Source organism: Gambusia affinis, linkage group LG07 (genome assembly GCF_019740435.1).
Source record: "Gambusia affinis linkage group LG07, SWU_Gaff_1.0, whole genome shotgun sequence".
NCBI classification, from domain to species: domain Eukaryota; kingdom Metazoa; phylum Chordata; class Actinopteri; order Cyprinodontiformes; family Poeciliidae; genus Gambusia; species Gambusia affinis.
The window spans coordinates 13,583,942-13,607,027 of record NC_057874.1 but is presented as its reverse complement, the minus strand read 5'-3'; the positions used below and the strand labels follow the sequence as shown (position 1 = coordinate 13,607,027).

The 23,086-nt window shown below is 39.2% G+C and overlaps 1 protein-coding gene across 1 annotated transcript; it reads right to left on the bottom strand.

Annotated features, from left to right (window-relative positions):
* Positions 1-280: 280 nt before the first annotated feature.
* gpr25 (G protein-coupled receptor 25) lies at positions 281-2,733 on the bottom strand. The gene has a single exon (XM_044122210.1). It carries the CDS (start codon positions 2,291-2,293, stop codon positions 1,124-1,126), a length of 1,170 nt encoding a protein of 389 aa, XP_043978145.1. The 5' UTR covers positions 2,294-2,733; the 3' UTR covers positions 281-1,123.
* Positions 2,734-23,086: the final 20,353 nt, after the last annotated feature.

The window sequence follows — 23,086 nt, the reverse complement described above, 5'->3', positions numbered from 1 at the left end:
GGATCTAAAGTTAATCTAAATTACATGCATGCAAATCTGCAAAAGGGTATTAAATTAAAAAAAATAAAACATAATAATTTGGATATTGTCATTATTGGTTTATGATGATTAAATAACTAGCAAAGAAATGGGACCTGATTTGCAGCTTTTGTGCGATATGAAACCAGATGTTTACACTTTGATGGTTTTATGTATCATGTGCTTTGACTGTCAGGACCGCAGAGTGTTTGAAAACACGTTAAATGGCAAGGTTGTGTGAAACTCTTTTGTATAATTAAAACATGTCGATAAGAGATTTATTGTCACTACAAAGTTCATTATATATGTTTACAATGTGTCAATTTGTATTATTTTCAAATCATGCTTAAACAGCAGCTGACAGATTTGTTTAAGCTTAAGAAGAAGTGGACGAGCATCATTGCAGCAGGAAAAACATGTATTCATCACAAAATTTGATTTTATTTAAAGAAATATAAATAATACAAATCAAACCATTCATTAAATGTAGCTAACGTGTGTAAACTATGGATTACTGGAGCTTGTTAGTTTCACTGTAATTTAATTTAAAAATGTGTTTATCTGGGTGAACTTGCAGCTATGCAATTGGAAAAAAACGGTTTTTTTTCTTACACATTTATTTCACGCATGAAAAAAACTTTACAAAAATCCTCACAGTTTTTTAACAGGATGAATCATAAAAATACAAAACTTGAAAGCAAAGACCAAAGACATAAACATGCTAATGATTCAAAGCTAATGTTATGATTACGAACTATTGGTAGTATTGTTAATGCTAAAATAATAATGCAACATGCAAAAAATAAACAGCCAAGTTATGCACTGCCATCCAGCATAAGCAGTATTAACAGCATTTTCTTAGATGAGGAAGTCAAAAGACAAGAAAAAAAAAAAGAATTTAAAAATTGTACAATTAAACATAAAACAAATATTTCAGAAACAAACAAACAAAAAAGATGAGTTATTCAATGTTCTACTGTAACACCTCAGGGCTCTACAGAAGAAAATTGGCAGGGACTAAAATTTAACAACAGAAAAAAAAAGAATAAAATTGCAGATGATTTTAATTGAAATATAAAACAATGACATCACCTCTTCTGGACTTTTAGAAGGTAATGAATGACTTGTTCTCCTCCTGGAGGGACATCTGAATCTGCGTTCGCCCACCATTTGTCGCATAGGTTTCAGAAGTGCCGGGGTTGGTGATAGAAGCAGAGGAGTTGAAGCTCTGCAGCATCTTTGTCTTCCCGATGCAGCTCTGGAACAGGAACTTTGCCCGTCGCCTGAAGTGGTGGTCCAAGAAGAAGTAGATGGCCGGGTTCACGCAGCTGTTGAGAAAAGCCAGGCAGCAGGAGACGAGGAACCCGTTGTGCAACCATGCTTTACATCTCAGATCGCCTTCTGAGAGATAGGAAATGATTTTGATGGACTTGAAGGTGTTGTAGGGCAGCCAGGACGCCACGAACGCCAAGATGATGCAGAGGACCATCTTCAGTGAGTGTCTGCGGCGAGCCTCGGCTCGGGCGTTCCCAGCAGCGGCGCAGTGCCTGTTGAGGTGCATGATGATGGTTCCGTAGCAGACCATGATGATCAGCACCGGGAAGACGAACGTGAGGAACACCATGCACAGATTCATGCTGATCAGGAGCACCAAAGTGTCATCTTCGCGGCAGGACTGACCCCCCGCAGATGGCGCCATTTTTCGGTAGATCAGAGAGGGAATACCAAGAGTGCCAGAGACGATCCAGAGGGCAGCACAAGTGATGCGGATGCACTTACTACTCCGGAGGTACCTTGAATCCATCATCTTCACTATTGCCAGGTAGCGGTCAATGCTCATGCAGGTGAGAAAGAAGATGTTGGAGAAGCGGTTGACAGAGATGATGTAGCTGCTCAGCTTGCACAGGAACTCACTGGCCAACCCAAAGTCCCAGCCGTTCTGGCTGGAAGAGAAGGCCCAAAGAGGCAGCGTGAGGACGAAGATCAGGTCAGCCATGGCCAGGTTCAAGACGAAGATGTCCACTAGGCGACCCGCTCTTTTGCCTTTGCTTCCCACCACCACGATCACAAAGATGTTGCCCCAGAATCCAGTGAAGAATATCAGGTAATACAAGGTGGGCAGGAAAATGTGGGAGCCGGGCAGGGCTGAGAAGCCACAGTCATGTCCGTAGGTGTCATTCTCAGTAATGTTAGTCTCATTTTCATAGTAATAATAATCTGAAGCGTACTCTTCGTCCTCCATGCTGAGAGGTGATGGAGAGGTTTTGCTCTGCATCGAGGTGACTGATCTAACCCTCTGAACACACTGCCACTCGATATTACAAGTACAAACCACAAAGAAAAAAACGCGATCCTATTTCAGTTCTCTTCCTCTCTTACACCACAACCGTCTTCCTTTATCTGTCTGACTTGACTTCCCCTTAGAACTTTTTCTCATGTAATTGAAAATGCAATGCACTGAAAGTCCAAACATATAGTTTGTAACTTGAGAAGCATCACTGACAGACTGAGGAAGCAAATGTTTTGTATTAAAAGAAATGTTCATGTAAAGTTTTGAGAATGTCCTCAAAACACTTCTCCTCGGACGTCCACGTGCCTGTGGATTGTCAACAAGTCTGTAGTCAGGTGGCTTGCTATCATTTCACTTAAAAAAATCTTAATATCTGCCCAGGAAAGTTTCCAGTTTGTCTTCTCCTACATTTATCTGACCAGAAGGGGGCAGGTAAGCTTTACTTCTTTGTTTGCTTTTAAACTCTTCTTCACTCTCACACATTCAAACCTTTAAAATCATTGTGGCAAAACCTTAACGTTAACTTTTTGAACCAGTTAGAAGACAAAGGTTTGTAAACAACCTGTCAACACTTTGCAGGGGAACAAGCTGCATGTGAGATGATCTCTTAAATCACCTGAAAATCACCTGAAAATGCCGTTCAGTAATCTGCTAAAACTGTGAAGTTAAAAATGTACTTCCACAGACGTCCTAATTAAACCCGACAGGCTGGCTGCGGATGAAATATCACCAGCGCTACATGTTGTTGCATTGTTTTTTTTGTTTTTTTAAATAAGCTGCTTCTGCTGCAGGGAGTTCAGTTTCATGACAAAGCTTGGTGGCAGCATAACGAGGTTGAGTTGTTGGATTCATAAAATTCATTCTGTTTAAATATAAAGAAAGAACTGTGAGATATTGTTAAAGCAGCTGGATCCATGTTATAAGTTATTAACCTATTTATTTTAATATTGTATAATTAGTAACAAGAGATCAACCTCAGCTGCACTGGCTCTTTACAAATATTCATATCCCTCAAACTCAATTATTCATAACCTATCAAACCATTCTGACCAACTTTGAGCTGTTTTGCAAAGTAGAATGGGCAGAAATGTCAGTTTTTAGAGGTGCAAAGCTGGTAGAAAGTAGAAACACACACCAGGAGGTTTGTGGCGAAAGCTAGCTGCACTCGGCTCAGGGTGCATGTCAGATGTTTATCTGAGAAAATATTTAGAAAAACATTTTATTTTATTTCCTAGGCGTTGGTTTGTCACTAATGATGTTTAATTCTGTGGTTGCAGCATAAGAACATCAGTAAAAGGTCAAGCTAAGCTGTGTTAACACTTTTGCAAGTTACCAGATTCCGATGTTCAAGAGTAAAGGTCAATGACAGTTCAAAAACAAGTCGCTTTCCAATGCTGAACATTGCTTATTAATCTCATTTTACCATTACTTTAGCTAGGATTTAATAAAAGCAGCATCTAAACACACATTGTCTTAAGGAGTGCAATTGTCAATATGAAAAATGCTTCTTTTAGTTCCAGGTTTATGAAGTTTCTCTAGTGGTTATTGGTGGTGCTTTAATTTGTAAATGATGCATGGGTGATTTTTTTCTAGATGCCAAAGACTTATCTCCATCTCAATGGTGATATACAAGAAATTTCACTGTTTGCATTTTGCATTTGCTCAAATTTGTAACTCTAAATAATCTGATCAGTGCAGGTGTGATCCTCTTAAATTAATATAACTTGTATTCTTATATTCTTATAACTTGTTCATCTTGCAGCTCAGATAAACCACGGGCAAAACAACTTTTCAAACTTAAATGCCTGACAATTTTCATTTGAACCTCCAGGTTTAAAACCTAATGTTAGTGTTAGTTTCTCGTCAGTTCTGGATTCGCACGCAGCCATTGCTTTGCCACAGCTCGGCGTGTAGTCAGCAGTTTGGGTGTTATTATATCACAAAATCATGTAAACACATTTAACTGTATGACAAAGCAACATGCGTCATCATAAAAAAATGCGTCACAAAACACTGCCTGTGATTAAAAGAGAAACGTAAGTGCAGTTTCTTTATGATCCGCCTGGCACTGCCCGTCAAAACCAACATGATTGGTGGTAATGTGGCCAGAATGATGTAACTCTGCCTCACATTGAACTCGTTCGGTTTTGGTTGAAGGTTTTAGGCAGAGACAAACCAGAGGAAGCTGCAGCACCTGTGCTCGCAAACAAAGGAGCTAAGTGTGCTCTCCAAAGCAAGTTCGAGCTCAAGAGAGATAACCTTTGTGCTGCTGCTTATTGTTGCTTTATTGTGGTTGGGGAAAGTGAGGTCGGGAGACAGAGCACGTCTTACAAGAGAGCAGCTTATTGTTCTGAGGAGGAAAGCACTTAAAATGAATGACCTCCCTCCCGATGGGATCCTCACTGTGCGTTATTTAAACACTCCTCTGCTTTGAAGTGTCAAGGTGATGTGCGGACATACTCATCACGGCAGAAAGTCCTGCCAGTCCCGTCATTGTTCGGTTTGACGAGGTTTGCCCTCAGCTGTACTTTCTACTCGAAAGGGTTTCATTATTTCTGCGGCATTCTTGCTGCTCTGTCAGTGGAACGCTGCATTCCTCTCCTCGGATAAGTGCTGTCTCACTCCAGTTGAGCAGAGTAAATGTGAGAGCCGGTGAATGGAGCAGCCTCAATGGGAGAAAATAAACAATTGCATTGGTGCACGGGTGCAGCAGGGAAGGTGGCGAGGAGCAGGGGGGAAGGAAGGAAGGAAGGGAGAAAGGCCTTCTCCCATGGATACTCTTTCTGTTTGGAAGAGGATCTCGAAAAGATGATTTTACTCTCGTATTGATTTGTTTGGGCAAAAGAAGAGCAGGTTAACAATTTAAACATATACAGTGCCTCTCAAAGTATTCACATCTCTTGGACTTTGCACAATTTGTCACATTTGGATTTTAAGCGATACACTAATTTGAGGGGCAACTGAGTGGTAACTGAGAAGTGGAAGTAAAGTTATACAAGGTTTTCAAAAAACTGTAAAGTTTGGTTTGCATTTGTGCTCAGCCTCCGTGAACCAGTATTTTACATTTTTATAGAATGTTTTGTTGCAGTTTTCTTTGTTTTTGTAGTTTTTTTTAAAGGATGTGAATGTTTAGAGATATGTTATATATGTATATATTTTTTATATCTGTTTGCAAAAAGAAGCTCAAGGTCATCCAGACTGGATGGAGAGTTTCTGTGAAGAGCCATGTCAACTGTTTTCTAGTCTCTGTTGGATTTAAGTCTGGACTTTAATCCATTATTGCTCATATGCTTTGGGTAACACTTTATTTGAAGAGGTGTGCATAAGACTGGCACAATACTGTCATAAACATGACATAACACCTGTTATGAACATGAAGGAGTCTTTATGAATGTTTATGACTGCTGCGATGAAGTGTCATTCAGTAAGTAATGACACCTTCAGTGCAAAGTTGACACTTTTAATTCACTTGTAATGGAAATTTTAGTACAACTTTGCATTAAATGTCATTTTTTACCCAATAATGTAAAGCTGGCAGTTGTAATGGACGTTTAATGCCACTTTTACAACTCTGCATTAAAAGTGTCATTATTTTCTGAATGACACTTCATGACAACAGTCTTAAACATTCATAAAGACTCCTTCATGTTCATGACAGATGTTATGTCATGTTTATGATAGTGTCATGCTAGTCTTACGCACACGCCTTCAAATAAAGTGTTACAATGCTTTGTAGCTCTGGTTGAATGAATGTTTAGGGTTATGAATGTTGAACCTAAACATTCAGGTTCAACCTTAAACCTGAATGTTTAAGTTTGTCCTAATGGAAAGTCAGTCTTTCCCCATTTTGAAGCCTCTGATGCACTTATTTTAGGATTACCTTGTTTTTCGTTTCATCCAGATAGAAATAAGCATCACAATGGGGAAAATGTCTGATTAAGGTGAAATGCATTTAGTTTGCTGTTTTTTGGACAGGCTAAAAAGTTTCATTTTGGTTTTATCTGAGCACCTTCTTTTGCTTGGATTGTGGATATCTGAAGGTTTTCTTTCAGCTATAGATTTTTAAAAAATAATTATTTGAGTTCAAGAGTGAACAAACTGATAATTTCACTGTCTGAGCTCTGCAGCGTCTTCAGAGGTACCACAGGTTTACTGGTTGTTTTGCAGGTTAAATCTCTCCATGCTTAGTCCGTCATGTTAAGTGAATGACCATGTAGGTTTCCAGTGGTGCCACACTCTTTCCATTTCTAAAATATCAATGAAATAAAACTCCAGGAGAAGCTCAGATGATGTTTCGTAACTAAACCGTGCTCAACCTTTTCGTCTTGGTGCTGTTTGTTCTTCAGTAAATCTGCAGTGAAGATGCTCAAGTGTACTCATAAAATTTCAATGAAATGCACTGAAATTTGTGGTTGTAATGTAGAAATATCTTTACATAGCCTTCACTTTGTCACCCACCCACAAAAGCGCAAACTGTTTTACACTCATCATGTGCAAATATAAGAAAATGAACCCACTGAGTGGCTCTGGAGCAAGTCTTGTTTAACGATCAAAATTTCAGCTGACACAAACAAAAGTGCACAAGATGCGCTCTCCGTTCTGTTTCATCTCTGGTGGTTAGAGGTGTTTACCCGCTGCTCGCCCTTTGTTCTGAGTTTGTTACAGCCTTCAAGAAAAGATTGTTTTTCCTACATAATCAGAGTGAAAAGTTCTGCTTCATTTAGACACAAACTAAATGACAGCAAGAGCTGTTTAAGTAAAATGGATTACGCAGATTTTAAGTGGGATGGGTGGAGAAACAAAACAAAACATTACACCGTGTGATTCCTGTCTAACGCATAAGAAGCAAGAAATAGTAGCTGCCATGTCACAACAGCTCCCAGGTGTTTGACCCTCATTTGTCATCATTACGTGGGGTGAATGACCCACACCGGCCACTCCAGGAGACATCAGCTACCGCTAAACAAAACCCTGGTTTTTACTCACACTGTCGACATCATCCAGGTGTTACTTTGCACCTGGATATGATGTTCACTTAAAACTTCACATCCATGGTTTTAAGTTCACTTAAAACTTCCTACATGATGTGAAGGCAACTGCAGTTTGAGTTTTCAGAGGTTCTACTTCAGGACACTTCTGTTGAGATTGAATGTAAATAACTTTGCTAATTCCTCATCTGTAGTTCGTAAATAATCACTAACAGATGACAAAAAAACAATTGCCTATAATATTACAAATTACCATGAATATTTAAATAAAGGGCTGATTAAAATGGAATATGACTTTTGAAAGAGAAAGGTGGAATACTTTCACTTTAAATACTTATTTTAGTGTAATTAAAAGAGCAAAAAGTATACACAGAAAAAATGCTCTTCACAGCCCTATTCATTGACGTTTTATAAAATATCTGGGTAATATGAATGTTACAGCTTCATAAAAATCAAATGAGAAACTAGCATCAACTACAGTAGGCTAAGCTAACAGAAAGTAAACATTAAAAATCAGAGGAGCTCAGATAAGTAACATAGTTAACTAAAAGTAACTATGTTACCTTTAGTTGTAATAAAAATGTTGTATATATCAAAAACAACATAAAAGAAATTTGACTTTGCATCGTACCGTATGAAGGCGCCTGCAAATGGCTGCTACAGAAAACTGAAGGATTCCTCAAACATGCATGAATGAGTCAAAGCAAATCTCCAGGTGTGTTTTTGATGAGGAAATAACATTATTACATGATATAAAGCTAAAAAAAAGTCAATTTTATATAATACCTTCAATTCCCATTAAGCTATAGCAGAACAAATCAGGAAATGATGATGTTGAACTTGACACTTGCATATCAGCAATATGGGTTTTCTGTGAGGCAGACAAATCTGTGCACCGTGGAAGAATGAATTTCACCAAGAACTGTTGAAGGTGAAAATCTCTGTTCAGGGTCTTGTACAAGATAAAAACAAACAAACAAACTATAAGATAGGGATCCACATTAGAGTAAAAGGTTTCACAGAAACAGTGAACATGTGTTTTATGTAAATAAATGCAAAAATATTTCCAAGACAGACTGAGAACTTGACTTCTGTTTATTTGTCTTGCAGGTGCAAGAAGAAATCTCTGAGAAATGAAAAGCATCTCAGTCAAGTTTATTTCACACAAAATCCACAAGCATGGTAGGAAATAAAGATCTGACCGTAAGCTCAACACAGTCGTTTGAATGACTTTTTCATTATGCTCCGAATGAAGAACCTCAGTTTGACTAAAAAGTCAACATGTTGGATTTATTCAAGCATGCAGTCATTTTAAATGTAAGACAGCATCAGCCAAAGCGAGCCAGTAAAAATGTTTACAGTAAATAGGTTTATAGCGTGACTAAAAAGTGAAGGAAATGAGGGGAATTTTCTCACACAGCAGGAAATTACAAGAAATCACAACCTGCTCGTTTGCTTGTTTCGAGCAGAAAAATTTTTATGTTGCATATTTGACTGACATGTGGCATCCTGACCTATTTAATTCACCAAGTGAAGAAAATACATTCTTTTTATTTGATTATAATCTGACTGTGTGTTGGTGGGTTTCGTATTAGGACATCTTTTTGCATCAGAGTTTTCCACAGCACCTTATTTTTTTATTGGTCAGAAATTGCCCTTAAGATCTGAATCTAGATATTTTTGGAGGCGACAGAAACTGAAAAACACTCTTTGCTCTCTTTTCCATACCCACAAGACTGAACCGGACTTGAAACAGACAGAGCTGTTAGAGTCAAAACACGTCTCAATCAATAGCGGTTTATCTTGCCATCTCAGAGCATTTAGTAGGCACAAAGCCAAACCAGAAAGAGAGGATGTGTGTTTTCTGTGAAACATATCCACACGCCAAGAACGACAGAAAGACAGAAACAGAGAAAGAATGAGAGAAATCATCCGCTTCCAGATATCTGCTGAGCTCTGTTACTTATCACCTACTTGTATCTCTTGTCCTTTCATCTACTGAAAGTCTAATTTTTCTCAATTTTTGAACATATTTTTAACGTTTCAGGAAGTGGAAAACAAGATTGTAATTCATCTACCAAAGTAGAAAAGTTATTGTAAATAACACACACACGCACTCGTTCAAATGCCTGGGGATACAAGGACTTTTTCAGCATGGTCCGTTCGTTTTTTACTGGTCTGTTATAGAAGTTTATTGATTACAATAATATAATGGAAGTCAAATAAACTCATTGCTCACTAGTTAATTAATTCATTCTGCTTTATAAACCAGGTTTGTCCTGTTGGATCACACAATTTTATCCAGATGTTAACAGTGTAGCTGCTGATTTCATTATTTCACTCATTCATCAGACTTGCACCACTTCCAGTGAACATCCCCTCATCATGATGCTGCCTCCTCTTGATAGACTCTGGATTTGGTTTCGATTTTGTGCATCCATCGAGCTCAGCTTTGGCACAGAGTCGGTGCAACAACCATCTCCAAATTCTTCAACTTCACCTGAAATTAAGTAGAGATGTGGACACAACTGGCTGCTCCAAAAGCCCAAAGATCCTAAACGCTGGAAACGATAAAGCAGCTAAAACATAAACCTTCTTTAACAACCCAGAACACATAAAGACAAAAAACAATCAAGAAGCATTTTATGCCAGAAGCTTGTTGATGGAAAAGACTGATTTCCCCACAACTTAAGGAACATTTAACTAAATATTACAAAATATTAAAATGTATATATTTGTTGCATAATAAATAAATAAAGACATAAAGTAAATTCAAATGTTTGCACACAGTTCTTGCTTCAAATGTTATTGCAGCTGTTTGTTGTATAATTTCTTTTCCATCTCCTCTTGTATTTGGAATTTAACCTTTGTGTCATATTTTTTTCTGTTTTATGAAAGATGAAGACAGACATGAAGAGGAGCTCACTCTTCTCCCCAGTTCCTGCTAGAACTGCCACAAACAATCTGACCAAGCTGCTGCCGCTTTCTGGTTGCAGTAACTCCTTGCAGACGCGTGCGGCATATGAAAAAGAAAAATGTTTTTTGGAAAAACTACAAGAGCTTTTAACATCTTCAAGAGTTATTTCCCTTAAATGTTGTGATATTTTATGCCAGTAAATTTAGACACAAGTGTGAGCTACAGTGTTTTCCATGTATGTTGTTGCAGCTGGGTACTATTACGTCTTTGGCTTTATTCACGCTTTTCAAAAACACCAGTTCATAATGTGAACATTTTATTCCCCATAGCTAAAGCTACCATTTGTTTCCGCTTTGCTGCAGTTGCTCTATGTACAGAATTTCTGAATTATCGTCATAAACAAAGTATAAATCAAAAGACCGCTGGGAGATAGTTGATGTTTTCACTAATAGATAGTGGCAGTTTCTCGTTCTCATTCTGAAAGATAATGATGTGGAGATTATGGACATTTGTAGCAGCTCACGAAGGCACCAGTTGGTTGACAGATACACTTGTCTTATTGCAGCGACTGCGTCACCCAGGGGAAAGGCTTTGCAGCAGATGGTTGCCTCGGTGGGCCAAGTTGAATGTCATTTAACAGTAAATGATCTTCTCAGTATGGGGCCAAAACGCTCTAGCTGTTGTTGTAAAGACACACACACGCACACACACCTACACGCACACACACACACACACACAAACAAACAGAAGAAAGGCTGAGTTGTAACTAACTGTAAGAAAGGAGATCTCATTGATCTGTTGCTCCAAAGTTGCAGGAGAGCATCTGCTGCCCAGCTGATTAGGAGGACGGTGATCCGTTCCCCAAGTGACTCCAGCCAGAGGAAAGTCTCAGCTGTGTCCACAAAATGGAGGACAGGATCTCCTGGGAAAGAAGAGAGTGGCCTGGCTCCTTCTCAGGTCCGTTCAGTTTAATGTGCATTTTTTTCCCTTTCTCACGAATTAAAGTTGCGATCGTGACAAACTAGTTTCACTTCCTTCCTTAAATGCGGGGATAATGACGGGGCACGGGGCCCTCAGTAACACGTCCTTTAGATTTGAATTCAGCTTTTTATGACCATGTGTGAGAACCTGTTTGCAGTGTTTTGTGACACGAGGCTCGCCACACAGCTCAGCCGTCACAGAGCAGAAGGCCGGACCCTCACCCTCAATAATGGGAGGCAATCAGTGGGAACATGCATTTGCATGCGAGCTGACCATGAAAACATGCGCTTCTACACGGGCAGAGGGCAGGCGCATGTCCAGCATGTTGATTTTGGAGAAGAATTGTTTTTTGAGGAGAAAAGAAGAAAGGAAAAAAAAAGGCGGATTCAGAGGTGGAGTTGATGAATGTGTTGATGGTGGCATTTTGATAGGGGTAATTTTGTCCTGACAGGGCCCAGGCTCTCTCATGAATCAAAATGTGTCAGGCAGGCGCTGGAGATGGAGGGTCGCTCATTGTGGCTCTGACACCCGTGTGAGGGGCCGAGGCTGCTGGGGGTCAAGTGTGACACCTCATTTGGACGATGTTGATTTAGTGTGGCCGTGGCGCAACAGACCTCCTCCCCGGGGGTATTGAGAGGCTTTCTTAGCTAAGGGGGGTGGGTAACCCCCTGCACCGGGTGGAGAACAAGGGGGATACTGCTCTTCATCTGCACGGCGGTCATGTGACAGCTTGCAAATCATGCACCTATGACCCAAACACGGCGCCACCCCGTCAAAACCCTGCTTGCTGGTTTTAACCTCGCATTTTTTTAAACCGCTAAGGAGCCATGAGTAACTCTTTGAGAAATATCTGTAAAGGATTCGTGTTTTCTTTAAAGGAGCTCCGATTCGGTCAGTCCTCCCCCTCGATGACCCCTCTGTCCCTGACAGAATAATTCTGACCTTTCACCTTTGATCTTTCAATTTAAAATTGTTTTCCATAATGTTAAGATTGCTTCTGACAAGCTGCAATTGGACTCAAAGCCTGAAAGCAAAGTGCTACTTGAGAAAAAAAGATGTCTGTGGTTTAAAAGCATGGTGTTGTTTTGTTTTCTGCGTTCCTGCATGGTTTCAGATTATTTGCATCTCTCATGTGGTTAAGCTGTTGAGAAATGGTTTTCTTACCTAAACCTAATATTTTATACATTACTTTACCAGTTTGCTCTTCCTCTGTTTGTGGATGATAGTGACAAATTCTGAGCTGAGCACTGCCAACTACTTCAGGCCTTGATTTAGGTTAAAAAAATGTTTTCTTTGAGTAAAAATATCCACCAGGTTCTGTTCTTTCATGCAGACTTAAACAATCTGCAATCAAAACCATATAAGGACTGATTTATAAACTGGAAAAGTGGGTGGGATTGTCTGTGCAAGATTGGGAAGGACCGGGTCTACTTTGTCTCATCAGAGCAAAAAATAAAACAAAAATCATCTAAGTTGCATTCTTAGTTCTCTTTTATTTGCTCACCCTGGCTTGGGTCACGTAGATCTTTTCTCTAGAATCTTTGGTAATCAAATCACTTACCCAATAACATGACATGCTATTTTCTGTCCAAAAATGCAAGTTCATACACTCAGACCGAATTCAATATCCACACAAAGTCTACTACTTAATCAGCTGAAGTAAATCTTCAAAACATTAGCAGAATAAAGAGTTTTCTGTCGAAACAGGGCGTAGAATTTCACTTTTTACTAAAGTGAAATTACCGTAATGTAATCAGTCGACTAAAGCTGTTCCCAGAGTCCTGATGAATGAAACCCGTCATATCACACCTGCCCTTGCATTCCTATAATAGCTTGTTATTTGTAGAAAAATAGATTTAAAACCGTTTTACAGGGCGTCAGGATTTAGTCCTCTGGATTAAAGTTACGCTCAGTTCACGCCTTTAAATTAGGACTGAAAATATTGTTTGATGCAGCTTAGAACAATTAATTGATTAGATCATTTTGAAGTTTTTCTTATTTGTTTTAAATGTGCATATATACATATATATAATTTATTTTGTTTGATGAAATTTTCCTTACCTAAGATCCTTTATGTTCCTGCAATGCACGTGTTGATGCAGCTACACAAATAAATGGCTTGGCCTTGCCTTTGCAGTTTTTAAAACCTCAGTTTGTAAATGTAATTCACTTTATAGGTTCTAATTAATTAGAACAGAATGTATTTGTTATAATGAGAAAAACAAACATTTTAAGTTGACATCGGTTGGTAGTGTGTAAAGGTAAGACTGACCAAATATGGAAAGCTGAGGAGAAATCTTACCTTGGTCCTGTAGCTGTACTGCCCCTGCCTGGCCATGTCGTGAAACTGCAGTTGAACCCATGTTTGCCTTTACATTTGCATCTGAAAAGGTCTGTTCCTGCTACTGTATGCAACATATTTTAAATACACTAAAAAAAAAAAAAATGCATTTGGAGAACAAGACGTGCATGATTCAAAATGGTTAACTTGAGCTGCATGAAGTGCAAATCAGTCAAAAACATCCAGGCAGATCAGTGGGTTTTACTCATCCAGTCCTCTCTCTGGATTTCCATCCGCTTTAATTACACCATACAGCCAAGCGGAGCCGCATCTCAATGGGAGAGAGTGCATTGAGAAATTGAACATCTGTCTCCAAATGCTTGGATGTGATTACACACGGCTCAGAGGCGTCAACCAAATGTCGTAGCTCGTCACTACGCAGTTTTCCCACAGAAAAGACATCAAGGGAACCTCTTTTCACGCACAGCTAAATTTAAAACAATGGCACACAATGGACTAAATTAGAATATCACTGAATGCATGAATAATGACTTAGCCTTCATTTACTGCTTGTGTATTTACTATTTAGAGAGAAAAAAAGAAATATTTAAGATAATTTATGCAAGGAATCATGTGGAAAACATTGAAATTTAAAACAGAATTGAAAACAAACATGACCTTTTCTTTTTATTGTTTACACGCACACACACACACACCTACGCACGCACAAACACACACACACACACACACACATACACACACGCACACACACACACAGAAATGTGCAGAGGACCATCTGTCTTCTTCGATGATACTGATCTGCGAATACAATAAGGGTTTAGTGATGTTTCATAGCTTTTCAACTGAGGGTTTCACACAAAAAAATTTTGATTTCTGCATCTCATTTTGACTGTTGTGTAAAAAAAACAAAAACATTTCATAAATTGCAGAAAATTATATTTGTCACCCATTTGCTGATGCATCTCTTTTTTTTCGCAAGAGAATGAATGATTTATGAATGCTAGCATAGCTGATGTCACAGTCCACTTTTGTTGCCTTTTGAGATTTTACTCATTAGTCTGAATAATAACTGTCACTAATTCAAGCTGTTCTCAAATGGCTTTTTGAATAGAAAGAGAGGGAGAGAGCGCAAGCGAGAGAGAGGCAGCAATAGAGAAGAAGAAGAGAGGCCTGAGAGATTAACTCCAGTGAGCTCACTCTGAGAGGCCCAGGAACGGCTGAATATTGTTCTAGTGGTGGGGAGCTGGGGCTGTGGGGAGCTTGGTGGTGGTGGTGGTGGTGATGGTGGTGGGGAAGAAAAAAAAATCCCTATGCAACCAGAGAAATGAACTTGATGCTCTCAAGGGAGGAGGAGTGGGGGCGGGGAGGGGGCGGGGAGGGGGGGGGGGTGATCGCAATTCCTTGCTCCTGACAATCAAAATTAGATTGGCCAGCACTGTGTCAACACTTGCCTCAGTTAAGGCATGACAGGAGAGGGAGGGAGGACGCCCTCCGTGGGTGTTTGAGAGTTTGCCATGTGAACTATGGAGACCCCACAGAGCCTTTCACTGACTGCTCAAGTCGCTCAAAGAAACGCACAAGCGCTTCTCATTGGCTGGCGCTGCAGCCGATGGCATCTCTTTCCTGAGATACATGTCGGCTGCATCATTTAAGATGTATTTATTACCGTTTTTACAATATACTTAGGATTATTGTGACATTCGGTAAAAATATCCTTACATCGTAGGTCAAAAAAGGAGGAAAGAGAATATGTTTTTCTAGCATATTTGATTAGTACATTAAATTTTTCTGAATACATTAAAATATACAGAATAAAAGAGGAAATTAAGCTTAAGTGCAAGACTGAACGAAGTCCTTCATTTCCCAGTCTGAAACAAAGAGCCTCCATCTGTTGTCATTTTCATGCACATCAAGGCGAAGGGAAGTGGAGACTGAGCTGATCCAAGGTTGTGTTTTTTGGATGTTTGATCAGTGACCTGGATTACTTTGGTGTATACAGCGTTACCACATTAGAGACAGAGAGAGTGCAGCTGTGTCCTCGTATGACCTTCCTGTTTTTTTTCACCAACCCCCCCGCCTCCTAAAAAAAAAAGGAAAAAGACATCTCAGGAGAGCAGCCAACAACTCTGTCAGATTTTCTCATCAAACAAGCAAAGCACTCTCATGTTGTTTACCTTTTGTATTCATTTTTAACGGTGTAGCTTTTGTCTCTCTCTCCTCCTTCTAATTCCTGTCGTTGCTAAAAGAGAGACGTTCGACTGACTTCCAAGTATTCGCACACTGCTGTGAGGAGCATTGAAAATAAGTGGACATAATGTGCAAATTTGCTCTGCATTGGTTAAGGAGGGGATCGTCTCTTGAAGAGATTTGTCAGCTCACAAACTTTTTAAAAGTGGACGTTTCTGCATGTTGTTGCTTTTCAGATTTTTCATTTTGTACTTTGAAACATCTGATGTGTCTTTGAAATATTAAACAAGTCAACATTAATCAGTAAAGAATGATTTCAAATCAAAAGAACATTAAAATATACCTCATATAGTCACTTGGCTTTTTAGAATGGACTGAATTCAATTTGTTGAATTGAATCAATGCATTCAGGCTTCCAGATAGAAATGACACAACAAAGTTCAAACTAAGCATAGAAATAGGTACAAAAATAGGATTTAAGTGACTTTGGAAATATGATATGATGGGCAGGTGGTTGAGTTTATCATTAAAAATATTTTAACACAAAGATATATCAAGGAACTGATTTAAAAACTGCTGTTTATACAAAGATGAAGAGTTTTATCTTTTTCGGAAAGATAAAACATCTGCTGTGATATAGGAACTACTCTGACTCAATTAATACTTGTCAAAATTTACATAAATGTTAAATTTTGAAACACAGCAAACTAAAGAACTATTTTACAAGTCTAAGAAGTGGAATAAAAAAAAATATTAACATTAGACCATCTATAATCATAAACAGAAGTCCATCAAGCTAGGAATGCTTAAACTTCCCTTGGACTAATAAAGAGTTAATTCCAACAACTTAATTCTTGAAATTGTTCACTCAAAAAATCTGCCACCATTGAAAGCTCTTGAGATGGAGAAAAAGGGAGAGGTCTTTGGATATAAAAGCCCCACACATGAAACCAGATCACAAGCAGCTAGAATAAAGTAACATGTCATGGATGGAATGGCATTTCCAGGAAATCTTATTTCTCCGTGATGCAGCTGACGGACAGACTGACTGAAGCAGGTGGAGAGGTGAATCTGTTTGAATGACCTTCAGTTCACCCTTTGGGGATGTTGGTAGCATGCAACGTGAATGGACCGAGTTCAGGACCTCCACATGGTTGACACACCTCTTCAGTGTCCAGTAAAACACAGTTGTGGTAGACTTTGGTGTTGGTCCCAAGCCAGAGGTGTGACACTCCTCAGCCTGCAGTGCGTTTGCGGCCATCAAGTATTTTGTGGGGGATTGCTGAGCGAATATGGAGTGATTTTAAGTGTCTATCCAATCCTGGTGCGTGTGTTTTTGAGCCTGTTCCCAGTTCGCTTTGCCCATTGTCACCAATCCTGTTTGTGGTGATCATGGATTTTAATGCTTCGTCATGGATGAATGGTGTTTGGTTTAACATCCCTAGGATTGCGTCGTTACTTTTTACAGATGAGGTGATCTTGTTCTTGATCTGGTTCGCGAGTGTCTCTAGATAGACATAATGGGGATTCATCTGCAGTAATGCTGGTGCTGGTCCAGTCTGTTGTGGGAAAGAAAGAGATGAAGCATAAAGCCAAGCAAAGATTTACCACTTTGTCTACGCTCTAACTTTCTCCTATGACCAGAAGGATCCTGGATACAAGTGGCCGAAATGAGTCGTTGAGATGGGTGCCTCACCTTGGAGGTTTTCTGGGGAAGACCCAGAACTCGTTAGAGGGACCATACGTCCCCTCTGTCCTGGGAACCGGCCCCAGGATGAGCTTTGGGGAGAGGAATGTCTGGGATTCGCTCCTGAACCTGTTGCCTCTGTGACCCAATCTTGGAAAAGCAGAACACAAAATATGGATGGATTTTTGTTTCAAAGAATTTAAGCTGTCATGAAAGCCAGAAACATACAGTCGTGTTCATTATTCCACATTCTCTACTTCATCTGACAGAAATGTGCTTCTTTTAAGTTCTATAATGGCTGCAATTTTTTAATTTCACAAAGTCAAGCAAATGAATGAACATGCTTTAAATTGTTCTATTTTTACCAACAGGTTATGTCCTTCAAACTGGATCATAGTAATCTAAATGATCTTCTCCGAGGATTTATAAACACACCACACAGTTTGACACTCATTCTACTTCACCCATCTGTCTTGCTAATAATCAGCCTTGACTATAAATTAGACCTGTTCCTAGTTTTGCTGGATGGTGGGAAAGGAAATCCCTCAGGGTCTGGGTGGTCATCTTATTAGCGGGTATGCTTGCAGGGTCTGCCGGATGATGCAGAAACAGAAACATGCCCCGGCATGGCTGCAGCTCGCACCATCTGTGGCAGAGCCAGCAATTGTCAGCTCCAGAAGCAGATGGTGTGCTGGGAGCACAAAAGAGTGACAGCTGTCATTCACGGAAGCTGCAACCGAACTTCAGAGGAGAACTGTGCGCTTCGGTCAGTGCAGGATTGCACAAAAAAATGCATACAGAGGCCCCTGTTGCAGTATGCAACCATCTGTAGCAGCAATACTTGAAATGCACCAAGCTTGCTTCAAAATATGAGGATAGAAATCAAAAGTAAAGTAAGATTTTACTTTTGTTTGACAAACAAAAGTAAATATTAGTTGCGTTGATGATCTACTTGTGTCTCTTGTCTCTGTTTACTTTATTGTTTTGAAAGCATCATTAGCTGATTTGATCTTTCCTGCACATTTGCCCACTCTCAGCAGTAACTGAGCCGGACAAAAGTTGTTGCTGATGACTGTGTCCACCAGCGTTTCACTGTTGCCCACAACTCACCCTGTCTATGAACTTTATGGCTATATTTCTCCTAAAACTCGGCTCCCAGCGTCCTTTCATGACTACTTTGTAACATATTCAAAGTAACATAACATATTTGTAACATATTCAAAGCCAGGTCATCATTGTTGATGACCTGGCTTCATCAACAAATTTGATGAAGCCAGGTCAGAGTTCATCATGTTAGCAGTGAGGAGACTCGGGGTGATGCGTTCAACCGCTAACTCTTCATGTTCAACTTGTACAACCGCTCCTTATGTGTCAAAACAATAAAACCAACCATCAATGTCCTCCCTTGTCTATGTAGGGCGAGTATGACTGATGACGTGTACGGCACATTGATGCACTTAAGGGGCAGGAGACTGTGTGAATGTTTGTTTATGTCGAGTGAGAATTTGTCTAAAGGTTTATGTCATTGCTGGCATCAGGCTCCTCGAGCTTGTACTGGGTGGTCTTTGTTTGCATGCGTAAAGAGCTTCGCTCTCACTCTCATTTGTCCCCTATTGATTCTCTAAATTAGGTTGATGAGAGGCCCTCCTATCAGGTGGCATATTAATTGGGTCAGACTGGATCTTATATGAAATCCAAATAATGGCAAGCAGAAACTCCAACACTAAACCTTTGTCCTCTGAGCGCCCTCTTACACCAATTAGCCTCGCACTGGTTTTGCTTCCTGCCACCTCCACTGCCCATTACTGTTGTCTAATAATAACGATGCAAGGAAGTGTTTAAGGCAGTGTGCATGCTTTTGAGCTTTATATTTAAAGTATGACATGTTAATTAATTACACTGCTTTTGGAACAACAACAACAACAACAACAACAACAAGAAACGTTCAACATGTAAGGATCCACAGGGCATTCAGATCTGCTAATATCAACGTTTAGTTTTTGAGATTCAGCCTGACTCTGGTCGTTGTTGGACATTGGTTTTTCTTGACATTCATTTTCATGCATTGGGGATTAAGACATCACCAGATCAGTGTTCAGTCCCAAACTTCAAGAATTGGGACTCGCTAACTTGGTTCATTGATCCAAAGTACACCAGGAAGTTCACCTGTGAATAATTTACAAAGAAGCAAAAAAAAATCAAAATGGGGGATTTGTTTTGTTAAAATTAAAGTTAACAAAGTTAAAATTTCACTCTAATTGGGACATTGTGGTAAAACCTCAAACAGAGCCAGTAATGAGCAAAACAAACCTTTTTGAGCTTTGCATCATGCTATAATGTCATTCCTTCATCAAAAACCTACCTGGACTGTTGCTTTTATTCTTTCATGCATGTTTGAGGAATCCTCTAATCTCCTCTGGCAGCCATTTGGGGGCGTCCACATTCAGCTCCTATAGACTAGCAGCTGCAGCAATTAGCAAACGCCTTTGTGTCTGCTGAGTTAATCATACAAACTACAGCTGTGATGATGTCCTGAAGCTGAGTGTCGGAAAGAGAAGAAGCTTCTTAAAGAGACAGATTCCCAAGTCAAGACATCAAATACGGCTATGAGCCAAAGTCAAATTAGTTTTGATGCAGCATTTCCATAACAACTGAAGATAAATAGTCACTTGATTGTATTTTATAAAAGGTCATTATGTGCCTGGAAAATACCCTCTGATCCTCCCACTTTACATAACTGATGTTTCACTTTTAGTCTAGTTTCTTATAGAAACACCTAAAAGGACAAATTTGATTCATTTATAAGAATATCAGTATTTATGTGTGTTCTGACATCAAAACATCCATCCATCCATCCATCCATTTTCTATACACCCTTCGTCCCTAATGGGGTCGGGAGGGTTGCTGGTGCCAATCCCCAGCTAACATTCCGGGTGAGAGGCGGGGTTCACCCTGGACAGGTCGCCAGTCTGTCGCAGGGCAACACAGAAACAGACAGGACACACAACCATTCACACACACACTCACACCTAGGGAGAGTTTTAGAGAAACCAATTAACCTGACAGTCATGTTTTTGGACTGTGGGAAGAAGCCGGAGAACCCGGAGAGAACCCACCATGCACAGGGAGAACATGAAAACTCCATGCAGAAAGACCCCGGGAATCGAACCCAGGACCTTCTTGCTGCAAGGCAACAGCTCTACCAACTGTGCAGCCCAACATCAAAGGATTATTAAAAAATTAACTACTTCCTTGCATTTAACTACAAAGTTGTTTTAGCTTCAACCTTTGGACTAAGCTAAAAAAAGGAAAGAACTCAAAAAACCACCACTTATCTGACTGTGTATGTATGTATTTATATTTCCCAAAATTACTCTATGGTTTTGTTTGACACAATGGAGTTGCTAGGTTATCATTACATGTGGAGTAAAGTGGATTTATCTTCTCTTTGTTTTAATTTATTAAAGTAAAATCTTTGCCTAAGCGCACAACACTGAGAAGAAAAACACATCACAATGCAACCCACGTAAGCTAAATAAATGATTTATTGTACAAAAGAAAATTACAGTAAATAAACAACAAAAGGCAAAAATAATAATACAGTTATTCATACGCATATCCATTAAACTACAGAGATGGGGTGATTTCCTTTCTTTTTCACTACACAAAGAACAGGTATGGAGGGGAAAAGAGAGAGACACAGTTAGAAGCGGCGAACCTGTCCAAAACATGATAAAAGTTAACATTTCGGTCGTATTTACATAGATATTTGTTACTCTCATATATTTATATGAAAACAAAACTCTCAGACAAACAAGTTTAAAAACACTAAAACAAAACTCTCAACAGCTTTGAACATAGTCAAACCCCAGAGGCGGGCACAGCTATTTTTTTATTTTTTTTTTCCTTAGACCATGCATGACCGTCAGTCACTCTGTTAGCAACTTAGCCTGAACCTGAGAGCAAGGGGACCCTGTGCTTTACGTTGAAATTTTTGGAGGGAATGTGGCTCTTATGCGTTTTGTGTTGACTCTGATTTTTCTGGAAAAAGAAAAGAAAACGAAACTTGAAGACTAAAGTGAGGTAGACAGACTTGGAAATGCATTGTAAGTAATAAATAACCGATCAGTTGATTTTTTATTTATTTATTTTTTAACCAGAGCCCCTAAACCAGCCTTTTCCTCCCTTTGAAGTGTTCTAGCATATTCCTGCAATCACAAAGGTTACGGCACATAACTTGTCGTCCTCTACTTTGGCTAACAATCCCTGGATACTCCCTTTTTTTTTTTATTTGAATGGCTGCTCTCACTTACAATACACATAAAAGCAAAAAAAAAAAAAAAAAAAAAGAAAAAAAAGAAATACAAGACAGATGACACGTTAAGTTAACAGTTCTCAATCTTTCTAACACAATAACAAATTAAGGTTGATGGATGGGCCATTTCCAGTTAAAGCATTTCCATAGATCCAGACATATTTTACACACATGACAAGTGGGAACAGAGGCCTTTAAGGCTGCAGTACATCCAGGTTCCAGATTGAATCGAAGTGTGTGGGTGTATGGACAGGCCCCCGCTTCAGACAAAGTCAGGAAAGTGTGATGGTATCAAAAAGAAGTGAAAACTTCTCTACTTTCTGCATGAATATTTATTTTTTTTTTATCCTATACTGTACAAGCTCTCTTGTGCTTGGTAAAACGCAAACAACACTTCAGCTCCTCACGCCATGAACGTCCCATAGTGCAAAATTTATTGTTGGTAAGGTAGAGTGCCCCCCAAAAGGGTTTTTGTAACCCCCTTTTTTTTTTTTATATATACATATATCATTTATTTATAATGTCAGAAGGCTCTCACTTTATCCAACAGCATAGTGCTTTCGTTTTTATAACAAAAGGATATCTTTGCTTCGACATCCAGGAGACAAAGACACGCTTCGAGCATACTAATCTACTCTGTTTAAGCACTAACATTATTTTCTCCATTGTGACGACGACGATGATGACGATGACGATGATGACGATGATGATGATGATGATGATGATGATGGATGGGGGCATTTCAAAATGCAATCCAATATGTTCTCTAAACAAAAGCTGGTTGTAAAGCCAGTATCTTGATTTGTTTATTCTAGTTATGGCAGTAATAACAGTTACAATAATTTTTTTATAACAGCAGTACTGCTCACTCTAGCATTGAAGAAAAAAAAAAATGCTAACAACTCAGGGGTAAAGTAGCTAATGGTCCTCTGCCATTTAAGTGTTTTTTTTTCTTACATAGATGCAAACATGTAGAAATAGGTTAACTTCTAGAAATAAAAATACGTTTCTCAGCTATTTCACAGTTTTTTCATCAACACAGTGGATGTGAATGTCACATTGATTTTCACAAATAACGGTACGTTTTCACTTTGCAGGGTGGATCGATTATATAAGAGACAACTTTAGTAAGTTTAAAAGCAATTGGGTGCACAAGTATAAATTTATTGTGAATTTCCTCAGAATTTATCCCTATATTAATTAAAATTTGATTAAATCTCACTTAGCAAATTGTAGAGAAACTACAAAGCTTCCTCTCGCCATAGAGCTTCTGGCAAAACATTTTATTCCTCTTCTAGGCAGAATTGGTGGCGCTCATTTAAATCGGTTGTTTTAACCCCGAGTTTAAGCGTAATTCATATATTTTCAGTCAATTTGGGGTTGGTACCATCCCAGAATCTT

Excerpts from the sequence above, each read along its gene's own strand:
- gpr25 (XM_044122210.1), bottom strand. The coding sequence starts at position 2,293 with ATGCAGAGCAAAACCTCTCCATCACCTCTCAGCATGGAGGACGAAGAG.